The sequence below is a fragment of the Sesamum indicum genome, linkage group LG2, assembly GCF_000512975.1.
Source record: "Sesamum indicum cultivar Zhongzhi No. 13 linkage group LG2, S_indicum_v1.0, whole genome shotgun sequence".
NCBI classification, from domain to species: Eukaryota; Viridiplantae; Streptophyta; class Magnoliopsida; order Lamiales; family Pedaliaceae; genus Sesamum; species Sesamum indicum.
The window spans coordinates 15,488,378-15,509,036 of record NC_026146.1 but is presented as its reverse complement, the minus strand read 5'-3'; the positions used below and the strand labels follow the sequence as shown (position 1 = coordinate 15,509,036).

Below are 20,659 nucleotides of genomic sequence, written 5' to 3'. Positions count from 1 at the left end.
TTAGTTCTCACTTGTATTTTCATTTGATAATTACCAAAGCTTTAGCATTTTCGGACAATTTTCATACACCTTATGTTAATTATTTAACGAAAAATGCTCGTGAAGATTAATATGGAGAAAATTTTAAACTTATAAAATAAAAGATGAGAAAATCATAATAAATGATACTAAATTAAAAAATACCATAACATTTGATAATGTGTCATGATTCATAATTAATGACAAATTTATTGTGACAATGTAATAACAAATAGTACAATTGTCACAATATGTTTGTAGTATCACTCTAATTAGTCACTGTACATGTGTACAACTAATTGTTTATAAAGACAAATTTACTCAATTCTTTTCTCAATAATGATTGCTTCTGACAACTTTATCACAATAGTTGTCGTCACAAAAAAAAAAAATTACTGTAACGAAAAAATAAAAACTTTATCCCTTGAGATATATGGAAAATGTATTATTTTATTATCATCAATTTTTATGCAAATATTCTTTTATTTTTGTAGTAAGAAAATAATTAATCTCTAAATGTTAACAAAATATAAGTTGATTATAATAATTAATATTAAATAATTACATCTAATAATTATAACAATCATATATTAATCAATATCAGATAATTATATCTATACACTTAATATTAAAATAGAACGACACATATTATTAAAATAGAATAAATATCCCACGCATTAAAAGAAATTGTGTCTAACTAAAATGAGTTGTTAATATAAAATAAATTATGTAAAGGTGAAGTGAGTGCAGATTGATCGAACTCAAAATACGTTAACTGTAGCATAGTAGAATTAACAAGTGGCACCAATCATATCAAATCATTGTGGCATTTTATGTATTTATTATTAATTTTAAGGTGGATTGGACCACGTTGCTTTTTGGGAATGGAATCCTGCCCCATGGCCATGCACAACTGGATTAATTACTGCCACGTACATCAATTCTACATTTATTTTACTTCAATTATTTCTCTGAGATTATGTTCCAGTTAATGGTACTAATACACATCATGAGAATATGGGCTACTATTGTCCCTACCAAATAATTTTTTTTTTATATATATATATAAAATATTAGCGAAAGTTTTTTAAAGGTCATTTAAATTACATATTAAAAGACACTAATTTATCATATTATAAATATTAGTGATAAAAATTATCAACTAAAAATAATTATGATACATATATAACGACAGATCAAATATAAATTCCGAAGGAGATAAAATGACTAACTAATTTAGGTTTTTCTATTCACTAGAAAAAAAAAATTAATTGGCTATAATTTTAATAGTTGTGGATTAAAATCATGGTAAATAATTTTTATTGATCATGATTAAATAAAGACGACGCAAAAATATACACTATGTTTGTTTTCATTTCCAAATTATTTTTGAAACAAGTCAAAACATATCCAATGTTTGTCATTATTCAAAAATACATTATTTAGGTATTTTTAACGGTTTTAGCACAAATACGTATACACACACACACACACACACATATATATATAAATATATATAAAAAAGACATGATTTGACAATGAATAGTAATTTTTGTTTCACAAAACACAACATTAAACACATATAATACTTATTTTAAATTATCTCCAAAAATAAATCCAAACATACATACTATCTCTAACATACACTTATTTATCTTTGTTTTTCTCTCTCTATCTCCACAAAACACAACAAAATACTCAGAAAACGAATCCAAATATTATGATAGATTTTTCACAAAAAAAGAAAAAAGAAGTAATTTGCTTTGGTTAAGAGCCATGACAAATGTTTTAGCCACCCTTGCAGATACTATGGCCAACAGCCGTTATATGGTTATGGTAGATGACTATTTTATTTTTAACCATGACAATTAGCCACGATTAAATATTGTATTTTTTTTGTAGTGATTTAAAAAAGAGTATAAATTTTTGAAGGAAAATTATTACTAAAATTATAAATTAAGTTATAATAATTTCTGTATAGTCACAATATAATTATTAGTAATAAAAATTGTGAATAAAGATATGAGACAAATAATTAATACTAACATTTCATAAATTTTGAAATATTTTATAAAATACGATAGCCCAACTTTCCCTAGATATGGGATATATAGGGTTGATATGTGTGACCAAATATGGCTAGAGAATTTTTTATGATTTTATGTTTGAAGAAATGTAGAGGTGTACCAATCAAGTTGATGAGGGTTACTTTTGAGTAGGCTGATAAAGTGGGTGGAAAAAAGTGAAAGAGAAGTACTTATATATTTATTTGGAATAGTATTATTACATGTGTTTGCAAGATTGGCAATGATTATTGTAAATTGATAAGTACAATCTTTTTGTATTTTTGCTTTTTACCTAATCTCATAGATTCATCTACTTATGTTCAGATTGAATTTTTTATTTTTTATTTTATTGTATTTTTTATTTTAATTAATATATAAATATATTGCTAGTGAAGGTGTTATTTATTTTATTTGGAAAAGATTCTATACACATAATTTATATATATATATATTAAATGAAAAAAAAGATGTAAACAAAGTTAAAATCACTAGGAAAAAAATATTATTGACTACAATATTAAATTATGGCTAAAAGCTATGGTAAATAACTGTTATAACCACATTAAAATAAAATTCGACGCAAAACTAATTTTTCCACCATAAAAAAGTTATTTTGCCATGGCTTCTAATAATAGTACATATTTTAGTCACTCGCATAAAAGAACAGCCAACAATCGTTGCATGATGTAGTCAATGATTATTTACTATAATTATTTATTATTATTAATAATAATGAGATGTTATATTTGTTGTAGTGAATAAAAGATTCCATCCGGCACAAGTCAAGATTTATTGTTTATTATTCACTTGTCAAGTGGATTTTCTACTTATGGGCTATCTTTGACAGCTAAATTTTGTGGATATCTTCCCCAATTCCCACCATAAAGAAACAAGTTTTTAAATTGAGCCACAATATTAGAATCATTGTCATAAAATTTAAATTTCATTATAATAATAGTTTTTCATCTATACACATTGGAAATTAATGAATTACGAAATATACATAAATTATTACTATTGATAATTGATCGCGCGCATACATATATATATATATATATATAGTGGCATCAAAAGCAAGAAACAACAAATAATTTTGTGAACATTATTTGAGTTGTCATTAGCAATAAACAGTAAAATGCGTTATAAATTTATCTTAGCAACGAATCCGACTAAAAAAAAAATATTTATTTGATAATTAGTCTGTCGATGATTTTCGTATATTGTTGTTGCTGAATATATTAGGAATTTTACTAACGAAAATATTTGTTAGTATTTTTTTTTTCTTTTTTGGGGGAAGGGGGGAGGAGGGGTTGGGGAGTCTATTCAAATTTTTTAGTTAATAATCAATTTATTAAAAAAAATGATAATTTGTCAGTTTTCAGTATAAAATAAACTTGAGATATTATACAGATCGCCACTCTCCATCAGATAAATAACAAAGTAAAATATCTTGATTATCAGCAAATGTCACTTTCTTGATTGTGGAACCTCAAATTGTCAATGGGTTGCTCAAAACCAATACATCAATTCGATCTAGATCTTATTACAACATCGATCCGGCCCATTTATCTCTATGTGCTACATAATCGGAACGCAAAGTCAGCCTATGTTGGAATAATCAGATCGAAAATATATAACTTCCAAATAATCAAATGAGCCACATCCAATCCTAGTTTAGTTCATGAAATTGAGGTTGCATAATGTTTAAGTTATGAATGGATTAACGTTTAGGTTATTATTCTATTTTAATAATAGTTATGGATTAAATATAATTATTTAATATTGATGATTACTGTATGATTGTTATAATTGACAATTATTGCTAAATATAGGTATTTGATATTAATGATTATAATCAATTTATTTATAAATAATAGTTTATTCCTTTTAAAATAAAAAAATAATCAAATGAGAATTTTAATTTTAATATGATTGAAATATTGTGACTTCCAATGAATCAAATCAAATTCAAACCAAACTATGAAATAATTGTATATTTATAAAGACAAAACAAAAACTGAATAACTACGAACTATAAGTTAACGATCAGCATGCAGCTTCCAAAATTGCAATCTTTATATTAATAAATAATTATTATAAAAGCAGATAAAATGTTGGTATTCCTAGAAGCAGTAGCATTGAAGAACCTGGTCCAATGGTCAGTACGTACGATATTGGCAAAAATCATAGAATATTATCGCACGTTATATACTATATGTCCTAAATTTCTGGTTCACGGTTTATTCATAATAAACTCTCTCTATATATATCTATATATTTAATTGTTGATTCTGTGTTCCCTACAGACTGATTTCTTGTTATTCTAAGTCGTTTACTGAACTTTAAAAAATATATATAAACCCTAAGTTGGATCATCTAACTCACCTGCTCAATTTATGGTGCAAGATAATCCGCCTATCCTCCATCTCCACGTGGAATGAATACGTAATTTACAAGATTATGCACCTATTAATTAATTTAATTATTGCCCTTTTTTTTCATTATATAATTTAATTAATTCAAAATTAATCTCATCAGCCACACCACATCGCTGGGATATATTCTCCATCATATATATATTTGCATGCAAAACCTAAACCGGTGGTTCGACCTAATCTTATGTACTTGCATTGAATTGCCATTTTTAATTTTCGTCGACACGACTGTTTATTTGTGTTTTCATTTCCGATTTTCAGTTTTAGTGAAAAATATGTGCTTTTAATTTTATATAAAATGAACGCGTTTGGATTAGTTATGGGACTGTTTTATATTGAACAATCGTGTCAAAATCAATATATTTTCAATTAAAATACATATAAATAAATATGTTTTTACTTTAATTGCAATTTCAAAATCTAAAAACTGGAAATTAGCCACAAACAAACAGGTTTGGGATATTAAAATCGCGTGATGAATATATTCACACACTATATTAGAAATAAATAAATAAATCACACAGTTTGAAAAAAAATCATTTTTGATTTGTTTCACTGATTTATATTTAATTTTGTTTGTTTATTTTTAATGGAATGAGATGGATGAGTGAGATGACCAACCAAACCAATGGGAAAAAGGCAAAATGTGAGGTCAGTCTCGTCACAACTAAACAAACCCTCAAATATTGGGGTTTGATTGAGACAATCTCCGCTTCTAATTCATCGGAAAATCGTCTATCAAAGTGAGCCAACCAATCAACTTTCTTTTTCTAATAAAAATAATAATTGCATTATTATATCAACAATTCAATAAATTAAAAAATATATTAATTTGATCAATACATCAATATGACTAAAAATTATAAAAATAAATTACAATAAACTCATATAAATCAAAATAAATATCCACATATCGAGCGAAATGAAGACCCTTGACATCAAACTTATTCACAAGATTTCAATTTTAACCAGATTAAGACATCATGGGTGAGCCAACTAATCAACTTGCCCACCTCTTATGTTTCTGGAAACATTTAATTTTTTTCCTAGTCAAAGTTTTCTGGCCGAGTGTTTGAAATTGGAATTTATTTCTTTTTTCAAATCCTACACACAGTACGTTTGTGAACAATTGCAAAAAGGTAAATCACAATCACACCTTTTTAGAAAAAAAAATTATGAATTAATTCCAAGTCTTTTATATAAACATACAAGTTGAAATAATAGGATTATCTCAATATTTTAATAAATTTAATAATATGTTGATCGATTCGATCAATACATAAATATAATAAAAACTAATAATATAAATCCAAATAAAACAAGATAAATGCTACATATTCGATGGAACTGAACCCATAATTTTAAATTTATTCATGTCTACTATTATAACAATTTCTTGTGTGATCGTCTCCTTTTAAACTAAAATTATTAATATATTTATTATAAAAAATTTATATAATAAATCATATTTATTGAGACGTCATAAGATTATACGAACAGATCAAGCCCTTGACAATAACCAATTCAACTCGTTATCTGCACGTCCATGATTGACTACCATACGACTTGGCCGTTCAATATTGGGTCTTTATGAAGTTGATTTCATTAATTTGGGCAACTTGGTTATTAAAATTAAATCCACCAATCATACTTCCTAACTAAAACTAGCTAATATATGATAGACACCAAATTTTTTAAAAGTCTTATTTTTCTCCCCCATATGATTTGACTAGCTAGTTCGGTTTTCAGTTTCATTCACAAGCTTTTGACAGTAAAGTATTGTTCGATTGGTAAGGTTGACGCCTCACAGATAAAAAAATTATAAATTTAATTTCAATGAATATAGGTGCATGTCTACTTTGATTCTATAGTGGCTTTGAATTGTTGATATATTAAATCAGTCTTTTGATTTGATTGTATTGGACGATGTAATAAATTGCATGCTTAAAAGAATTATAAGAAAAACCTTTATTTACAAGTTTTTTTTTAATTGTCAAATTTAAAAATATTTGTTTTATCATAACTTAGAGATATCACAAAATAACCTTTTAATATGGATTTTTTCAGACTATTTTATGTGTCTCTACAACTGTAAAAATTGCCTCTATATGTATTGAAAATAATTTTCATAATTGTAAAGGTATATAAAATAACCTTAAAAAATCAATATTGTACTGGTGAAGGTAGGGTGGCATGGAAATTTGCACATGGCCCTCTTTTCTATTTTTCGTATATACGTATTCTATAAGTACCTCTACATGCTAATACACCTTTAATTTTACTCAATATATTTATTCCAAAATGGATAATATTTTTCTTCGTCAAGAAACAAAATTGCATTATTAGTGATCCACGTGTTCTATGATTAACATTAATGTCTGAAACTAAGTCTTTACATCCTATAAAATAGGAATAATAATATACATAGCTTAAGTTCATCAAAAGATAACTTGTGAAATGATGTCTTAATTTAATAGTTAAGATTGAGATCTCACAAAAATTCAAAATTATATGATTACTTATTTATTTTATTATTTTTTTATTATATTGATGTATTGATTGATTTAGTTCAGTTTATTGATATTGATCATTGATGTAATCATATAATTGTCAAGATTTTTATTAAATTAACAAAAAAAAGGAGAAACAGAGGGAGAATCATTATTTTTATTTAATCCAATAATGGTTGTTAAAAAATTGACATCTTAATAAAATTAGGGTTCAAGATACTAAAATTAAAGAACCCTCCTTTTGTTTTAGGGCTTATTTTCATTTTATGTTTAAAGGATATAAAGAAATTAGTTAAACATCATAGTTTAGTTATAATTATAAGTTCCCAAATTTAATAAAATGTTTATTTTTCTACTTTAAATACAGTTTGAAATTTTCATGAGCTATATACTTTAGATTAGTTATTAGATCTAACCTAATGTCCTCTTCTAGTAGTAGTCACCAAATGAACCAGATTTCATGACTTTTCAGGTCAAAATTAATTGAAGTCACAAATTGGTACCCCCCCCCTCCTTTGTAAGATTTAGGTCCAAAATCTTTTATTTAATAAAAAGATCTTGAATTTACGTTGGTTTCGAGTTTGGATATACACCCATACGAATTTATTGATATATTTAATCAGTTTTTAATATTTTGATATATTGAATTTTATGTTAATGAGAATTAGTTTAGTTGACGAAATTTAAGTTTCATTAATGTATGTGTATTAGACTACTTGATAATAGTTATTGATCGTAATTATATATTTGATATGGTAAATTACTACAAGCTCTTCTAAGGTTTGTCATAATTATAAATATCTTTTTGTTATTTGAAAATTTACCAATTACTCGTTCCCTCTAATAAATACCCCATATAATAAATTGTCATGAACGATTTTTTTTATGTTAGACGAGCGATAATTTTGTAGGGGTATTTGTTATTATACAAATAACAATGGAGTATTTGCAATTATAACAAATTATAAGGGAGCCCATTGTAATTTACCATATTTGATATTGATTATTAATGTATACTGATTGATGCTAATTATTGAAATATTATGATGTGATTCTAATTGAGTCACCTGAAAACATATATACATATATATTGAATTTTATAATTAATTTGTTTTTTTAGAAAAAGTAATCATCAATAAAAAAAGTAAATCAGGCAGTGTCTATAGAAATGCAAAAAACGAAAATTAAATAAATAGGTTGTTGCTGGTATAAGATCAGTCTTTCTTTTGCCTGAAGTATCAAACACTTTAATAAATTCTGGTGGGGATAAAGTTTATATGAAATTATATGTATTTAAATTGAACTTTATTAATTATCTAAAAGATGAAAGAGTCAGACAAGTGTGTAATAATTTCATGATTATAACATCCTAAACATGGATTAATTGAACTCATGAAGATAATTAGATGTTAAAGTTTTAATAACTGATCAACTTTCCATAATTCACCCTCATAATTAACTAGTTCAAACTATCAATTATCTCATAAATCCACTCCAAATATAACTGAAAGAAAGAGCAATCGTTTCTTTGCCCTTAGAATCTCCCACACACAATTACAAAAATTAAAATATATATATATTATATATATATATATATATGTTGTTATGATTATTATTATTATTATTATTATTAAATTTTAGAAAAAAAAAGAATAAAAAAATAAATAATAATGCATGTAGATTGTACAAATGTCATTGCAACAGCAATGTATATGGTGGGGACATGCTTGAAACGCTCAAAGACACTATTCTATTATGGGACTAGTTTTATATTTTAATCTTTTTTTTTTATAATTGGTGTTTTTTGAACTTTGAAAAAGCTTCTTGTCTTTCCCATGTCTCTGTGTATGTGTGTGTGTATTTATACACATATTATTGCATATTCGAACAAGAAATTTGAATTGCAGTGCAGACAATAGGAACACTCAATCTCTTGCTTTAGCAAGAAAGAGAAGGTTTCTTTAGCTTTCAGACATCCGATCCCCTTCTTGTAAGTCTCTTTTTCCCCCTGACTTCTTTCCTTGTTTATGTATATTTACCTTAAATTTCCAGAACTTTGTATGCAATCTTTCTTTGCATTTAACACTGTAATGGTGCTAAAGATGACTCTTTTTCCATCTGGGGTATGGTTAATTTCCCTCTTCTGGCGTCTTGGTGGAATGCGTGATGGTTTTTCTTAGAACAACTTTCTGCGCTATTTTTCTTTGAATTTAACGTTGTATTGAAAGAAAGATCACTTTTTGTCATCTGGGTATGTGAGATTTTCCTTCTGTATGCTACTTTCTTGAATGTGTTTTTCTTGTATGGCTTTTGTGAATCATGGGCTCGTGTCTTTAGGTGCTCCTTTGAAGTGGGTGTGTTATTTTTGGTTTTTTTTTTTTTTCTGAATTCTTTAAGGTTGTCCTTTTTCCTTCTTTCTTGTGGAAAAGCAAATTCACTTTTTTATTTTTGGTTGTCAAGTCTAGTTCTTTTCCTTCCTCCGACCTTTATTGAAGCACTCGTTTTGAATTTGATACAGTTCTTTTTTTTCTGTTTCTTTTATTGGGTCTGTGTTTTTGCTTAGGATGAGGCGTCAATAGTATTTGTGATGGCTACAAAAATACTGTTGTTTATGTAGCTGCTCTGCCTTCTTTGGAAACCAATCACGTCTACATCTCTATTGTTTCCTATTTTTAAGCACTTGCTGCAATCTTTGAAGCTTTCATTCGAAAAACTTTACTTTCTTTCGTTCTGGGCACCAGCTTTTCTAATTGGTCAAATCGCGTTTTTCTTATGAAGCTATTAATCAAACAGTGATCATACATACACATTGCTAAGCTCACATCATCGATTTTGAATTCAACCTATTAGCCCCGATTCATTTCCATTGTATGTGTTGTGAATTACCTGATTGTTTAGTACGGTTCTTTGTGTTTTGAAGGTCAGGTAAGGAACTGGTTGTGTAGAACTTTCCTGATTTCACAAAGGATGGGAGATCATTTCGTTTTGCTGGTTGATCGTTTGCTGACGGAATCAACTTTGGAAGCTGCAATTGGGAGTAGAAACCCATTAAAGCAGGCAGTGCCTCTGATGATTAATGACTCGATAATCGATTGTTCCTCCCACAAAGACTCTGAAGCTAGTTTATCTCCAAGGAAACTGGTCGAGTGCAGGATATGCCAGGATGAAGATGTTGATTCAAATATGGAGTCTCCTTGTTCTTGCTCTGGAAGCTTAAAGGTGGTTCCCTGTTGTTTCTTGCTATTGCTTTTGTCTTGGAGAATTCGATATTTGATGATTATGAATTTGGTTGTTATTTCTGAAAGTAAATTCTTGTTTGTGATTGTGCGCCAGAAGGCCTGGTTATGTATGGTATCCAATATGTGTTCGTGTCAGTTAAATACTGTTTCTTTGGAAGGAAAAGCTTTAAATTAATGCCTGTTGTTGAAAACTGAGTTTGTTGACGTAATACTGCATATAAGTTATAGATTCATCTCTTTGTTTCTAGAATAGGTGCTCTGTTTTCATTAGGCCGTTTAAAACTTGGCTGATGACTCCCCCTTTTCTCATGGTTAAAGAAGTCTGAATAATTTCATTATTTCGATTCCGCTGGCTAATGCAAAGTGCCTGCAATTCAACATTTAATGTCGACCGACATCCCCCACCCCACGGGTTTATTTGTTTTCTAGGAAATATACTTTTTGATTAACTCATTGCAACCTTGTCTTGCGCATGCTGTACGAGGAGAGATAATCGTATGGTGCCACATATGTTTATGCAAAAGTTTTGCTATAACATATAACCACTTCTTTTTTTGTTCATTCTGGGCAGTGATTTTCCTAAGATCCACCTTTTAGTTGGTCAACATCTATGCTGACATGATTGTTATGTTCTTGTTGTTTCAATTATTGAGATACAATTTGCAACTCTGACGCTCGAATTTGCTATATTTCCAGTATGCTCACCGTAAATGCGTACAAAGGTGGTGCAATGAGAAGGGTGACACGACGTGTGAAATATGCCATCAGGTGAACTACTGTTTTCTTATATTTTTTATGGGCTTAGTAAAATCAATTGTTATGTTTCTTTCAAGCCATATTTTACAGTAATCTACTTAACTCAACGCGAGTTTCTATGTTTTTCATTTAGGTTTCCCCGTTGACTTACTTATGTATGTGTGTGCATATTGCAGCAATTCAAGCCGGGATATACAGCACCACCCCCTATTTTTCGTTTTGGGGGACTTCCCATGAACTTGAGGTAATTCTCCTTTTTATACGTCCATGCCGTTCTCTCATTAGATTTTAATGTAGAAGGAACTTACGCACTTCTTATCACTAAACCGATTGATCCTTATCAGGGGAAATTGGCAAATCTCTAGAAGCGATCCAAACAATCCTCGCATTATTGCAATGGTTTCAACTGATCACAGTTTCATCGATCAAGACTACGATGAGTATGCTGTGTCCACATCAAGAAGCATAGTTTGCTGTCGCTCAGTTGCCATAATAGTAACTCCTCTGTGCACTTGTGTTATTGCCATAACAGCAATCCATCAGCTTTTACTTATTATGTCATCTACTTCTCTGCAGTTTATGGTTCTCCTAATTTCACGACATACTCTTCCAGTCATCGTTACTCGAGCTGGGAATTATTCTTTCCCACTAATCATGGTAAGCTCTCCCATTCAAGAAATGGAAATTCTGATTCTTGTGAACCTGCAGTAACAAAGTGTCCTTATTTCTGGGTCTGTGTAACAGTTGTTGATGCTGCGGATTATTGGGATTATTCTACCGATATGCATAATACTCAAAGCTGTGACTTCCATCCTACGTCGCCAACACCAACAGGTAAACAAGTTACACTCTTTGCGGATTATTTTCACACACTCCTGAAAGAAACAAAAAAAGAAAAAGAAGCACGTATTTTTCTGCAGCATACTAATTTAGTGTCGGCTTATGTAGGCTAATCTGTCCGCTTCCACATCTGACGAAGAGTCTAGTTCATTATCTAGGCATCAGCGGCAGGCTGTTGCTACACATTAAAAAGGGCTGCATTCGAACCGGTCCTATGACTCAACTTCTGATCGATCTGGTTTTGGATGATGTTAAACCATAACTGCGCTGCCAAGAAAGATACAACGGAAGTAGCACTCCAACTCCATGTATGATTTGTGAAGTTTTTATCTTAAACTTGCCACCTTTGTGGTGTTGCATTCTAATGTAAATTTTCAGAAAAAATCTAGTGTAGATTTTGAGATGGGATTTAGTTAGAAGAAGTATTTATATACACAAGATGCTACACTCTATCAAAATTTACAGAAAATTATAGATAAGCAAATTTCTTCATTTTGTTTCCATCGTTGGATTGTGTACAAAGTTGAATGGAGTAGAAAATTGAATAGAGTTTGCAACAAAAAAATCCAATCCGCAGTTTTAAGGGTTAAGGAAGTAGTTGTTGACTTTGGAAAGCCTTGCAATCTAATCTACTGCTAATATCTCCTCTGTAGTCTGGCCAATATCAGCTGGGGATAATGTTACTTATGTTTTTCAAAAAGGGCTTATACGGAAAAGGCTGAATTATCAATTGATGGTATTTCAATTTTATATGTGTAATGGCTGGTGAATGAGAGATACCTTTCCTTTAATCTAAGAAATATTCATTGAATTATTTCAGCTAATTTATTTAAGTCCAACAGAACAGTCAAGATAATACAATTAGACTTGATTGCTTGTCATAATTTAGTTAGTCTATTATACGAGCTTCTCAACGTCGGAGTCTATAATTTAATGTTATATGAAATAAGGTAAAATTATTGCATTTAAACAAAAAAGAAACACTCCTAAGCTACAGTCAATTTACACCAATAATCTCTATTTTTTAAATATTACACATATCACCCAAATGTCATCACTATTTATACAAACCACTCTTATTTTTTTATAAAATTACTCATATACCCCCAAAATGTCAATTTGCACAAACTACCTTTGCGTTTCGACTGTCATGAGTTTTTTTTTGTAATTATGCCAAAAATAGAAATGATTTATATAAATAGACATTAAAAAACCTCTACTAGTTTTGTAAGCCATTTCAACTTGTACCTTTATTAATATTCTTTCCATATTTGATTCTAAGAAACTTAGCCATACGCAAAGGAGAGATGATTAAGTATAAACAAAATAAGCTCTTTCATTGTTTGGAAATGTCCAATGTCAGCGGATGACTTGAAGCAAGAACGACTATATCTGAAATGAGTACTACTCAGGTTACACATCAGAGTACAAAAAATGGAAATGAGTTCAAATCATCAAACGAATTTTCAGATAATACAAAATTCACATTTAACATCTGTACAACTCCAATTAGTAAAAAGAAGCCAGAGAAGAAAGGTACTGAATATTGTCCTGGGAAGACTATCTTGTAGAAGGCTTTCACCCTGTTTCTGATACAAGCCCTGAATTCTCTTGCTTCGTGAACTCTAACCGATATTCATGTATAATCCTTTACCAACATCAGTTCCAGCTTTTCCTCGGCCTGAAATGTTTGTGCAAAACAATAAATGAGAACGCCAAAACTCCTGGGAATACAAACACCTATATCCTCTCAATTTTCACTTTCATCATCGTACTTTTGGTTCTTGTTTCGCTCTCCTTTTATGTTTCTTCATTAGTTAACAGCTATAATCCTCTACATAGTTATATTTTTTTATAAGAGTGTAGATGGTGTTTATACTTCCGACTCTTCTGTTGCTGACGCCAGTAGCAGGCGAGTGCTCCAAACGCACAGCTTGCGACTGCAATAGCCAGTGCAGCTCCGACGGGCACCACAACTGCATGTGATGAAGCTATCAAATCCTCAGATAGCATTACATCGGGCCTCCTATCTGTGAGAAGTTCCTTATCCTTGTACAGGGTAGTGAGCTTCTCCCCATAGTAGCGAATCAGAAACCGATAAACCTCATCATGATCCCAATGAATCTGAGTGTTATCGTTATCTTTGCTGTTTTTGTTCAGATAGCAAGATGGACAAAGCTGTCTCGGAGGCCATATGATTTTTGGGAATTTGGGATCGCCAGTTTCAGCAGATGCCTCTTCCTTCATAAGTCTCTTGTTAACTTTGTTGTGCGCATCCCACAACCAAAGGACAAAATCACGAGCTTTTTTGAAAGGGTTGGAAACACTGCGAGTTTAATGCTTAATATTAGAGGATGTGATATAAAATAATGGAAGAGCCTGTGAAAATCTTACCTTGAACACATGTCATAAAAATGTTGCCTACACTCCTCGCAAATAAAGAAATTGTGAATAAAATCACAAATAGTGGTAAATGCCATGTGGCTTTCTCCATCATCAACTCTTACAGAAACTGAATGTAATAAGACCCACAATCCACAACTGCAAAAGAAACAGAAGTATCAGAGAAGACTGCTTCTTGCAACTTGAAGGTTATCAACTGCTTTGGTCCTCTTTAAGAGACGGTTGCTCTAGATGAGACCAGATTTACAATTGTTCGCGGAACAACTTAGTAGAAAGATGCATAATGAAATGTTGTAGTTCAATTATACTTGAAGCTATACTGCTGACCTAAATACTAAAACCTATCACCTCTCAAAACTAGAGCATTTTGGTTATAGAGATTCAGAGGATTCATGTATTGCAGCTTAAAACTTCCTCAAATTATTATCTGTTAGCTTACACTTAATCAAAGGCTGGTACACAACAAATCCATTGATACGATTCCAACAGTTAGGAAAAACGGTTTTCAGGTCTCATGGCCATAATTTTGAGTAACTGAGTTATGTGACATCTATCTCCAAACCTGTTTTCCCATGTAATACTTAAACACAGAGATCAGGAGACCAATAAAACTTGGATAAACATGTATACTTGAGGAATTAATATTACATGTGACTCACCTGAATCCTCTAGTCTCTTTCTTGCTGCCACGACAGAACATCTGCATAGAAAATTCATTGAATCAGAAGATGATAAATATATACAAATTGTTTTAAGGATTCACCCAAAACAACATAGTGCATTTGCATTTCATAGAGTCCAACAACAACAGTGAAATTCAAACTTTTAGGCATGCAGCTGTATGGCGAAGAAGATGATGCCATATCAAGATAGCAGCACTTGTTAAGCTGGAATATCAACGTCCTCTAGGTACTCCACACAGGTATTAAGACTCACATCATACTGAATAAAATTCTTGATAGACAGTATGCACGGTGCATAGTTAAGATTGTGAGAGAATGAGTTCTCCGGAGCTTATCTTTCTATTTTCTGTGCTTTTCTCTTAGAAGTTATATAAAGGAATAACTCCCAGTGCAGAATGTGGTTCCCCTTAAAATAAGTGAACTTGAAAACTGGAATAATAAAAAAAGAAACTAAATCAAACTTGGGAATCTGGTTATGCATTAAAACCTCAATTTGAACTTTCACCAAATTGGAACTTGTTGATCTCTACTTAAGCATGACTAGTCTGTGTCTGGTTTTTTAACTACAGGAAGCAACCGCATTCATATGATGTGCTGATATGCTGTGACAAAGTAGGATCTGATAGTATATGAGGTTTTTTCCACTCTTCACTGATTTCCTTTTGCGTTTCTTAACTAGGGAGGCAGATGCATTGGTCATTAAAGAACTGACTCTTCAGGGAGGGAAAAAGAACAGGTAACAGAGTGGCACTTTTATCTGCTAATACACACCCAGTATCCGCGAGGAACATCTTTCCCACAAATCTGATAATTCCTGAGTGCAACTTTCTCGCCAACAATTGGAGACTCCTTGTTGGCTGAAACATCATCAAAATCGACAAGTATTTTGGCAGTTCCTTTCCTGCACCTGATAGAAGTATACCATTCCAAACTAAGCACCTAGAATCAATTTTGAATAAAACCAAAAGAGGGCAAAAAAAGAAAAGGAGAATGGGTGCTGACCTTCTAGATGGGTGATGGACCACTAAAAGCTGAAAGAATTTAACAAGTGATGCTCGAGTCTCTGATTTGATCATCTGTTCATGATATAAAATAAGAGAGCCAAATGGTATAGCAAACTTGATAAAACCAAAGTCAAGCATAAAATGGAAGCTCTACACACATATTTTCACCTTGTGATCCAAAATGATGTCAAAAGCAGTGGATGTTGCCTCCTCAACATCATATATAGCACGTACAATCTTCTCAATAGAAACATGTGTAATATCAGAAAGTTGCATAGTAATACAAAATAAAATTTTACAAAATTAAGATAAGCATTTAGAACACGCTATCTGAAGCACCTGTCCAGGATCTGAAGCATTTGTGTGAAAATGCTCATGCTCATATTTCTTATCATCCAAAGCATAAGAGCTGCAAATTTAGGTAAAACAAAGTCAAAAGAATAGGTAAAAATAAGCTCAAGCCAATTTTGGTTCCAAATATATGTCTATAGGAAGACATACATAGCAAATATGAAATTGTGAGAGGAATTTAAAAGACAAAACGCCTTTCACTGTGCAACTACTCATGCCCTGATAATTTGAAACGTCTAACATGGCTGTAAAGAAAGTAATGAACCAAGTGGATATTTCCAATTTACATAAGTGTACAGAATATATGAACACACCGGGTAAAGCCCAATTTAGGACAGCCGCTGGCAACATGAAATACTATCTTACCTGTTAATTTTCTTATTAATCCAATTTAGCAGTCTATCAGCTGTCCGTCCATCATCGATAGAACATATTTCACTCTTATCTTGCTTTGGGTCCCAACTGCCAGACACAAACTTAGAAGGTGGACCCCATAGAAGCATTGGGTAGTGCCCAACAGAGAACTTATCACAAAGATTAGTATTTATCTGTGCTGCCAAGCAAGCAAAGAGAATAAACAATCAAGTGGCTGTAAGTTGAGAAGACTGTTAACCCAGGTATTCAATAATCACTATGATTACAGGGTGCAAGAGGAAGCAATATGTTCTTTCCATGCATCACCATCATCATGCACGTTCACTTACTAACATATAATTTCATGAGGGTTAATATTGTTCATAGAAACAAAGAACAGAGGATTTTCACCAGTGGCATTAACATACACAAAATAGCAAAAAATCGTGCTCTGAATTGTTTAGAAGAATGAGAATGTCATAAATACACAAAAGCTCCAAATATTGAACAATAAACAAGTGGTGTCCCCTTGGTAACAACCCAGATTTTCCATAGGAGGTCTTGAGTTCAAACTTGGGTGGATTGCATGAGCGTGTTGAGTGTGTGTAGTAGAAAACAAAAACACACACACACACAAGTGGAGTTTACTGAATTAGACAGCATTTTAAGTAGACAGCACTGAAAAATGGATTACATGATGAAACTAAACATCATATGTCATATGTGGCCATAAGAAAAGTTAAGTTGAAGAAGCCCAATTAACCAGACCATGTTGGTCACCTGTAAGTTGTTTCCAGAAAGAAGTGATATTCTAGCACCTTGTTTCCAAAGAAGTTAATATTTATTGGCGTGGGGACCTTATAAAATGTATTAATATGTTACCAAAATTCTGCCACCCCAAAGTAGTTATAAGCACCAAAAAAGATGAAGTTCCAGAGTCCTGAAAACTACTCTACACCTTTCTCATCTTACATAGAAGCTAATGCTCTATTTGGAATAATTTCTATTATCATTCTAGAAAAATAGTTTTGGGAAATCATTTGAGAATTCCCTCAGGAGTGTGAAAAATTAAATGTGTTTGGACTTTGGATGAGTGCATTTCCAACATTTGACCAGTTGAGCTGATATAGATTATTTGGCATTTCATTTTGTAAAACTATATCTGCTGTTTTCTGGAAATGGGTGTAGGCTTTTGAAAGATATTGTATACCCTTTGAAACAGAGCAGGTAGCGCGGGTGTATGGTTGCAAAGAAGGGTTGTCTTTTGAAAATGTTTTCAGGAAATATCTCCGAAAAGTAAACCAAACCGAACTTGTTCCCATTTTGGGAAGATAAAAATGTTTTTGGCAAAATCAACGCGAACAAAGTGTAAGCTGCTTAAGATTCCTGTTGTAAAAGGTTGAGGTCCGGAGCTTAATCAGCCAATCTAGTAGAATAAATTTCACTAAAACCATAAGTAAATCACATGTTTGATGTCCAACTTTTTGGGTACACACCAGAGTTCTGGTCAATGTACAATAACCTTTAAATACCTTGCTAATACAAACAAGTATTTCTAGAAACTAATGTGCCTAAGCTAAAACAGATGATACCAATATACCACAAAAGCAGGGGCAATATTATTAGGAGAAAAAATTGCCAAAAACAGTGTTAAGAGAAGTGGCAACGAATAAGTTTTGACAATAGAAACAAGAAAAAAGCATAAACATAAAAGTAAAACAAGAATAAGCTTGTTTTATGTGGTTTCATCGCACGGATCAAGGATTAGAAAGGGGTCTTATTTTTATTGCAAAGAGCACGGTAATCAAGGGTTTGTTGAGCTTCATTTTGTTCTCTATAGCTAATCAAGAACACAAAGAGAGGATAGTCCAATCATCTTACAGACACTAAGCCACATATTCATAATGTTTTTGAAAGTATGAGGTTAGTTTGTGAAAATCATGCATAATGAAACCGAAATAGTTTTTCCTTCTATCTTGCAGGTTCCTTTCCTTCTTTTCCTTCTTTCACTTGCATTCTAGTGCCTCTGCCTAACCTAACATTTACATATGATCCAGAAAAGACATATATATAAAGTCCTGATGGAGGATGTATGTTGGCTAGCAGTACCCACATAAATAGAAACACCATCCCTATCATAAGCTCATTAAGCATATTTGAGTAGAATTAAATTTCATCACCCATATACACCTTCTCTCTCATCCCCCAATCCCAACCCCAACAATGGGTCCAAAAAAAGTGTGGAGAAAATTTCCAAAACTCCTTCCACTTTCCCCCTACATAGGAGGATATCCAAGGTACATAGCCAGAACAGGTAGCTTCTAACCCACCAATCTAGGACTGTGATGTTATAAATCCAATTGGTTTTGTCCCAATTCTATCAATAATTGACATAATGAGAAACTTTTACTTATTTCACTACATATGACAAAGTTCAACATAGAAATTGAATGTTCTTTGCTTCAAATAATAACTCCATTTCTTCAACTTCTTTTAAAAGAAATAAGAAAATAATATAAAACAAGTATAAAATTGGTTTTCTGCTGCCTAGTGAACGGTTCTTATAGCATTTTGTTCCATCACCGGTTTTAAGAAAAGCTACTTAAGTCCTTTTATTTGCATTAGCAATTATACCATTCTAATACAGCAACACTCTTAAGTTGTCATTTGAAGATTGCTCTTTTACCTACATAACAAAATTTAAAAAAAAAAAAAAAGCCAGGCCATCCTCTACATAGTAGTTTTACAAATAAGAGAAATATCTTCTTACATCAAGAAGTAGGTAGGCACAGCTTGAGTACCTTTAAGGCGCAATCTACTCTGGTCATTAATATTATCCCTGGATGAACAGCATCTGCTCCATTGAAAAGCTTTGCAACCTTCTCGTATTGTGGCTGTACAAATGGTTAATTCCTTGTGAGAGACATATTAGTGAGATAGTATATAACAATATAAGATGAAACTCAACATACCTTGTAGTTCCTGCATGCAGGGCACCTGTAAAACCAAAGGGAGTAAGCAGGATATTGAAGGCAAAGTCCAACTTAGCTAACATGGTTTTTTTCCACAATGTCAACAACTGATTAAGAATATATAAACATGAACTATATAGAGAAGTGTAGATATATGAATCTATAGTATGTACAGAATAAACTCAGGGAACAAATCAAATCATGCTTTTTCCCTTCCCACCAGGACATTGTTGAAATTCAATCAATACCACACACACAAAGCACATCACAAAACTATACAAACAGGCATTAAATTTCACAAGTTTTCACCTATAAAAAAAAATTGGTCAATTAAACAAAAAAAAGAAAGAAAAAGTTAATACATCAGACAGCAGTAGGCTTTCCAGAATTTATTTCTTGCAAAAAAACAAAGAAAAAAGAAGCAAACTGACCAGTGAGCGAAGAATTCAACAATGGCATAAGTAGCCGGAGTCTCCTTAAGCACCGCATCAAAATCCGTGGCGTTCAATTCCACCGCGTAATCTGGTTTGTCAGCTCTATCTCTGTCGATTGATCGCAGAATCGAACGAGATCCAACCGAAAACGGCGTCGAAATCACAGAAGACGACGCCTCGATATTTGATACATACACTGTTAAAATACACACAATGACAAAAACCACTGAAGACATGTGGAATTTACTCCGACGTATGGATACGAAAAACAGTCGAAGCATAAATTTGCAGAGGTTTCGGCGAGTGCAGGTGCAGCAGTAATGTATTGTCGTTTTATTTGTTGGTGATGCGCCGTTTGGTGATGGTGAACGGAAAGGGTGCGCTCTACGCCAACGATGTTGAAATTTGGGATTTTGGTCCCAAGACGGGCCCAATGCTACTTTCGAGTTTCTGCTGTAACTTGTTGTACAACCCGCCTTAAGAATTGTACTTTTCTAACATGTTATAAGCGAGAAAGTCTTCGCCTCTATTTATGGTTCCTTAATGTTGCAAGAATCTAGCAACATTTTTGTTCATATTATTATTTTTATATTT

General features: G+C 31.7%; 2 protein-coding genes across 9 annotated transcripts; one reads left to right on the top strand and one right to left on the bottom strand.

Annotated features, from left to right (window-relative positions):
• LOC105156268 lies at window positions 8,868–12,367 on the top strand. 6 transcript variants are annotated; one of them, XM_011072356.2, is made up of 8 exons: window positions 8,868–9,019; window positions 9,950–10,248; window positions 10,965–11,036; window positions 11,201–11,268; window positions 11,369–11,519; window positions 11,601–11,681; window positions 11,769–11,858; window positions 11,973–12,367. In XM_011072356.2, the coding sequence occupies exons 2-8, from the start codon at window positions 9,997–9,999 to the stop codon at window positions 12,051–12,053; spliced, it is 795 nt and encodes a 264-aa protein (XP_011070658.1). In that variant the 5' UTR covers window positions 8,868–9,019; window positions 9,950–9,996; the 3' UTR covers window positions 12,054–12,367. The 6 variants fall into 6 exon arrangements, with proteins under 6 accessions (XP_011070658.1, XP_011070662.1, XP_011070659.1 ...); XM_011072360.2 differs by having other exon boundaries at window positions 8,873–9,019; window positions 9,955–10,248; XM_011072357.2 differs by lacking the exon at window positions 8,868–9,019 and adding an exon at window positions 9,068–9,152.
• On the bottom strand, window positions 13,181–20,570 carry LOC105156267 (sulfhydryl oxidase 2). Of its 3 annotated transcripts, XM_011072352.2 has the most exons (12): window positions 20,063–20,567; window positions 19,632–19,656; window positions 19,461–19,553; window positions 16,672–16,853; window positions 16,294–16,363; window positions 16,123–16,191; window positions 15,953–16,026; window positions 15,722–15,857; window positions 14,927–14,967; window positions 14,259–14,405; window positions 13,744–14,190; window positions 13,181–13,545 (listed from the first exon to the last, which is right to left on the bottom strand). In XM_011072352.2, the coding sequence occupies exons 1-12, from the start codon at window positions 20,344–20,346 to the stop codon at window positions 13,524–13,526; spliced, it is 1,590 nt and encodes a 529-aa protein (XP_011070654.1). In that variant the 5' UTR covers window positions 20,347–20,567; the 3' UTR covers window positions 13,181–13,523. The 3 variants fall into 3 exon arrangements, with proteins under 3 accessions (XP_011070654.1, XP_011070655.1, XP_011070653.1); XM_011072353.2 differs by having other exon boundaries at window positions 13,181–14,190; window positions 16,672–16,858; window positions 20,063–20,570; XM_011072351.2 differs by having other exon boundaries at window positions 13,181–14,190; window positions 20,063–20,568.